The sequence below is a fragment of the Apium graveolens genome, chromosome 2 (assembly GCF_009905375.1).
Source record: "Apium graveolens cultivar Ventura chromosome 2, ASM990537v1, whole genome shotgun sequence".
NCBI lineage: Eukaryota > Viridiplantae > Streptophyta > Magnoliopsida > Apiales > Apiaceae > Apium > Apium graveolens.
Window position 1 is genome coordinate 319,215,527 of NC_133648.1, and position 5,608 is coordinate 319,221,134.

Consider the following 5,608-nt stretch of genomic DNA (forward strand, 5'->3'; position numbering starts at 1 on the left):
GAAATCATTACCTAATTCAACATTTGGGAAGTTACGACATAACATTAGAATGCGTCGATTCAAGGATTTGTTACAACAAAATTTTGGAGGATGATTAGTTCTTCCAAGGGGAGATTATACTCTTTTTCCTTCGCCAAAGTTTTTATCGCATTGGGTTTTTCTTTGACAAGGTTTTAACGAGACAGTTTATAATCCATTCTAAAATAACAATTAAAGGGGAGTGTTGTAAATTGATTGTTATTGTCAAAGATTAAATAGTAAGGCTAGGTTTAGACTTGGAAATCTTCACATTGCATTTAATTTTCTTGTCTCTTGTTTTGGCTATAAATATCTTTGTTTGTGATATAAAAACACACCTCTGAGTAGCAATATTCCTCTCATCTGCTTGCATTCTTTTTTATCAGCTTTTCAACCCTTTCATTTAATTCAGCTATTATTATAATATAGTTAGTATTTTACAACAGATGTAGTATAGTATATGTACATATGGATATTAAAAGTTTCTTAACTGACTGAATATATATTTATGATCCATCGAGAGCCTGTTAGTGTAACAATTGCCGAGTATAATATAGATTCAATGCAAACTTCTTGAATACGACAGTGCTAAATTTTGAGCTGAAGATGTGAAATACTGAGATTGACCTGATATTTTTTGCTCAATTCCTGATAATTCAAGTTCAGCAGCAACTAGGCCAGAGAGAACTGATGTACATTTACAAACATATAGCAAACAAGATATCAGTACTAAACTAGTCAAAGTAATGTTTGTAAATGACTGAACTTTGATTTATAAACATCCCAGATTGACAATAAACTACCCCTGACAAGAGGTTCGGCCTCAGTCAACACCCATGAAAATTTAGCAAGCTTGCAGGAAAGACATAAATAATCCGAGCAAAACCCCGTAGAAAGTATAACATAGAATAGGATAATTAAAGTACTAAGACAACAAGTACAGACAGAATCGATAATGAACCTAACTATAGAGGTCATCATCATCAGCTGCCCCGGAAGGAGCTGCAAATGGATCAGAGGCGGCTGCTGCTGCAGTACCACTAGTTTCTGAAAATCGGAACTCAGAGCCAAACCCTCTAGACTGCTGCAATGTCTGGGCAAATGCCTGATACTTCCGGATATCAGCATCACTGACACTACGGCGTGCATACTTCATTGATTCTTCAAAGTGAGCTGCTTTGATCTCAGGGACCTCATCTTCGACATCATCCTCCTCCATTGCTTCGGGATTCTCGCTTCTCCTCTTCTCCTTCTCAATGTCCTGCAAACATCATAAAAAAAAACTTAGAATATTCTGTATGTTTAAATCGCTAAGAAAACGGTCAGCAGTTCAATCACTTACTTTCTCAATGTTCTCCCTGATGGCGTATTTGCAAGCCCTCTGGCATATTTCTGTAATATCAGCACCACTGAAGCCTTGAGTGTATTTCGCAAGTGCCATCAGATCAACATCTTTAGAAACCGGAGACTTCCTGAGGCATGACTTAAATATAGAATGGCGAGACGCCTCATCAGGTAGGGGAATGTAAATTAACTGATCAAGACGACCAGGTCTCAACAGAGCAGGGTCAATTATATCAGGCCTGTTGGTTGCCCCAATAATGAAAACAGTCTTCTTGGCCGACATGCCATCCATTTCAGTCAAAAGTTGATTCAAAACCCTATCAGCGGCTCCACCAGCATCTCCAGAACTACTTCCCCTCTGCGCAAAATTATAGGGAAATGCATTATATAAGACCCTTCAAAAAACAGAGAAAGAAGTAGCAAATGAAAGCCATAATCATACCTGAGTGGCAATTGAGTCCAGTTCATCAAAGAAAAGTACACAAGGTGCAGATCCACGAGCCTTGTCAAATATTTCCCGCACATTTGCCTCACTTTCTCCAAACCACATGGTTAGCAACTCAGGTCCTTTAATACTAATGAAGTTAGCTTGGCATTCATTAGCAATTGCCTTGGCCAGTAAAGTTTTACCACATCCAGGTGGTCCATAGAAAAGGACACCCTTTGAAGGTGACATGCCAAACTTTTCAAACTTCTCAGGATGCTCCACAGGATATTGAACAGTCTGCAGTCCAAGTTAAATTAGTAAACAACTTGGCGAAAAGCACAAAAAACGGACAAAAAAAAATACTACAAACACATGCGGAGTATGTAAAATTAATAATACCTCTTGTAGTTCTCTCTTGACATTCTCCAAGCCTCCAATATCTTCCCAACTAACATTTGGTACTTCAACAACCTAGCCAAACAAAAACACAACAATCAATAACACAAAAAAAACCCTAAGCGGCATGTATATTCCTGAGCCAGCAGTAAACACGCTACTTACTGTTTCACGCAGAGCAGAGGGATTGCTAGTTCCAAGAGCAGTGCTAAAGTGCTCATTAGTAACAGCCATTGAATTCAGTATTTCTGCATCTATTGTGTCATCCTCCAAGTCGATAACATCCATTTTCTCCCTGATGCACTGAAGTGCAGCCTCAGTACACAGAGCTGCTAAATCTGCACCTACGTAGCCATGTGTTTCCTTTGAAATTTTTTCTAGATCAACCTGCACAACAAATGAAAGTGAGATCATTGTTGCAAATTGTCTTTCATAGCACACACACACACACTGACACACACACACACATATACACACACTATTAAAGGTTGCCAGGGGAATAGACTTTACATCTTCAGAGAGCTTCATGTTCTTTGTATGAATACGGAGAACCTCTAGCCGTCCAACTTCATCAGGCACACCAATATCTATTTCCCTATCAAACCTGCCAAACCTTCTAAGAGCAGGGTCAATACTATTGGGACGGTTAGTAGCCCCCATAACAATTACATGGGCACGAGATTTAAGTCCATCCATAAGTGTCAACAGCTGAGAAACTATTCTCCTCTCAACTTCTCCATGCGTCTTCTCTCGTTTGGGAGCAATTGAATCGATCTCATCAATAAATATAATGGATGGTGCATTCTTTTCGGCTTCTTCGAATGCTTTCCTCAAGTTGCTCTCACTCTCCCCAGCCAACTTTGACATGATTTCTGGTCCATTAATGCAGAAGAAAAAAGCACCAGTTTCATTAGCAACAGCTCGGGCTATCAAAGTTTTGCCAGACCCAGGAGGTCCATAGAGCAAGATTCCTTTTGGGGGTTTGACTCCAATAGACTTAAAGAGTTGTGGATGTCTCAATGGAAGCTCCACCAACTCCCTAATCTGAGCCATCTGCTTACGGACACCACCAACATCATCATATCCAACCTCGTCCAGCCTATCTTCATCCTCTCTTCGAAGAGGCTCTCCCTCACAAAATATTTCAGTATCGGGAGCAACAACACAGTACTCAGCAGGATCTGTCTCAATAACCTTAAATTCCACACTTCGCATGCCTCCTCTTACGAGAAACAGATCACCCTTCCTCACAGGGCGATAGGCTTCAAGAAAATAAGCTGCAAAATTACAAATGAATAACCAGTCATCCAATGTTGACATAGTAACAGGTTAGAAAGCAAAATTACAATGAAAAGGAAGTAAAAAAAGACTTGCGGAAAAACAAAAGATGATCGAGACTTACGTTTCAGATAAGCATCAAAAAGATTTCCAGTAACTCCTTCGATAGTGTCATCCATAGGAAGGATGTGAACGCGCTTTCCATACTTAACATCAGCACACTGATGCACGGAAACTACATCTCCAAGTCTAACCCTCAGGTTTGATCTGACAACTTTGTTCATCCTAATCTTTGGCTCATCACAAGTGTCATCAGCCAGGGCAATGCATATTGTATCTTTTCTTTTTTTACCCTGAAACATAACATTCGTGAATTTAAGAAAAGTTATATAATGTCCTAACATATTAATTTTTATTACAAAGCGTGCCAGTAGAACACAGTACCAGAACATGAAAAACAATTGCTCGGGGACTAAACAGTTTTAATTACAAGAATTAGTTGTCCGACCACCGTTTCACAAAAAAAATAGAAAGGAAACTAGTTAAACTTAGAAATATAAAAGATGTCTACCATCCTCCCACTCGCACATGAATGTAAGTATTCAATAGAAGCACATGAGATAATACTCCAATAACCAGCTACGATAGAATTGAGGTTTCACCATCACAAGAGTAATTCTAGCCGTCTTAGTACCAAACTGACATATCCTAATACCAAAATCTATTTATTTCAAGTCATTTCACACCAATGGAAGGTCACCCTAAAACTAAAAAAACCAAAAGCACTATTTGATACACACACAAAAGTACTAAGCTTTTCAATCACAAACACACAAATTTACTCAACGAGGTCAAAAAACAAGTTTAATAGTATATAGCACATTAAAATTTTTGCAGTCCATACATAAAAGTCCAAGTCATTCAAAACCACTCGTTCATTATAAACCCCTTTCAATTTCAATACACTTGTACTGGATGAAACAAATCTTAATCACTATTCTCAACAAACTAAAATTTAAAAAACAAAACTAGGCCTCTCCCGGTTTCTCTCCCAAACACCCCAGAATGCCACCCCTTTCCGTATTCCAAACGGATAAACTAGTAATTCCCACCTCAAGCAATTCAATTCAACCAACCCTAAACTTCCACAATCACACACAATAATAACAAGCAACAACCCTAAACTTCAACTCAAAATCAATTCAACACAATTAATCACACATCACAATTAATCAATTCAACACAATTCATCACACAACAAGCTCAAAAATCAAACACTAAGCAAAAACAAAACCCTAATTTCACAAAAAACCACATAAAGATCCAACCTTTATGAGAATCGTGTCACCGCGAAAGAGCTGAAGCTTCTCCATAGTCTCGGGATGAAGCGCAACCACAGAATTATCATCATTCACCGCCTCATCAACTACTAATCGATTCGCCGCCTTCTTTCTCTCCAGAATCGCCGTGCTGAAGTCTCTCTTCGTCCCCTTACTACACATATACACACAGATTAGACACAAAAAAACACAATTTAATTGATAATTGAAGATCTGAGTAGAATAAGAGAGCTTACGGATCAGATGATTCGGGTTCAGTAGACATGTTTGCTATTCAATTGAACTGATCGAGAGAGATTGGGAGAGATTGTATCGAGAGAAGATTAATGAATTAGAGAGAGATGAAAGAGTGTGTTTATATAAACAGCACAGTTCGTTTCTTGATAGGAAAGATAACCCCTTTTTCTTTTCCTACTTCGATTGTCATATATACGAAACCAGCAAAAATATATGGAAATTCGACGTATAAATTTTTTCAGATTTCAATCTTTTGCAATTAATAAATAAAATATAGAGTACTTAATAATTTATTAAAATATATAAAAATTAATATTATAAATAATTTATGTTCAAATAAATATGTACTTTAAAATATGTCATTACGTGTGGTTTGGTTAGTATCACATTGCATATTATTTTATTTTCTACTATAGAGATTAATTGTACCTTTATTCTAATCATTTCCTTTTTTTCGTGAATAATTTCAACTTTTTTTTCATATACAAATTCATTAATCATATATATTGGCCTCATGTCCCAAACTTTTCTAAATTCAAAAAATATTCATAAATATTAGTAATTCAAT

The 5,608-nt window shown here is 37.3% G+C and overlaps 1 protein-coding gene across 1 annotated transcript; it reads right to left on the bottom strand.

Moving 5' to 3' along the window:
* Positions 1-725: 725 nt before the first annotated feature.
* Positions 726-5,205, bottom strand: LOC141708992 (cell division control protein 48 homolog E). The gene is made up of 9 exons (XM_074512871.1): positions 5,040-5,205; positions 4,792-4,957; positions 3,588-3,816; positions 2,696-3,462; positions 2,351-2,572; positions 2,189-2,260; positions 1,805-2,086; positions 1,361-1,720; positions 726-1,279 (listed from the first exon to the last, which is right to left on the bottom strand). The coding sequence occupies exons 1-9, from the start codon at positions 5,066-5,068 to the stop codon at positions 980-982; spliced, it is 2,427 nt and encodes an 808-aa protein (XP_074368972.1). The 5' UTR covers positions 5,069-5,205; the 3' UTR covers positions 726-979.
* Between the last annotated feature and the right edge of the window lie 403 nt (positions 5,206-5,608).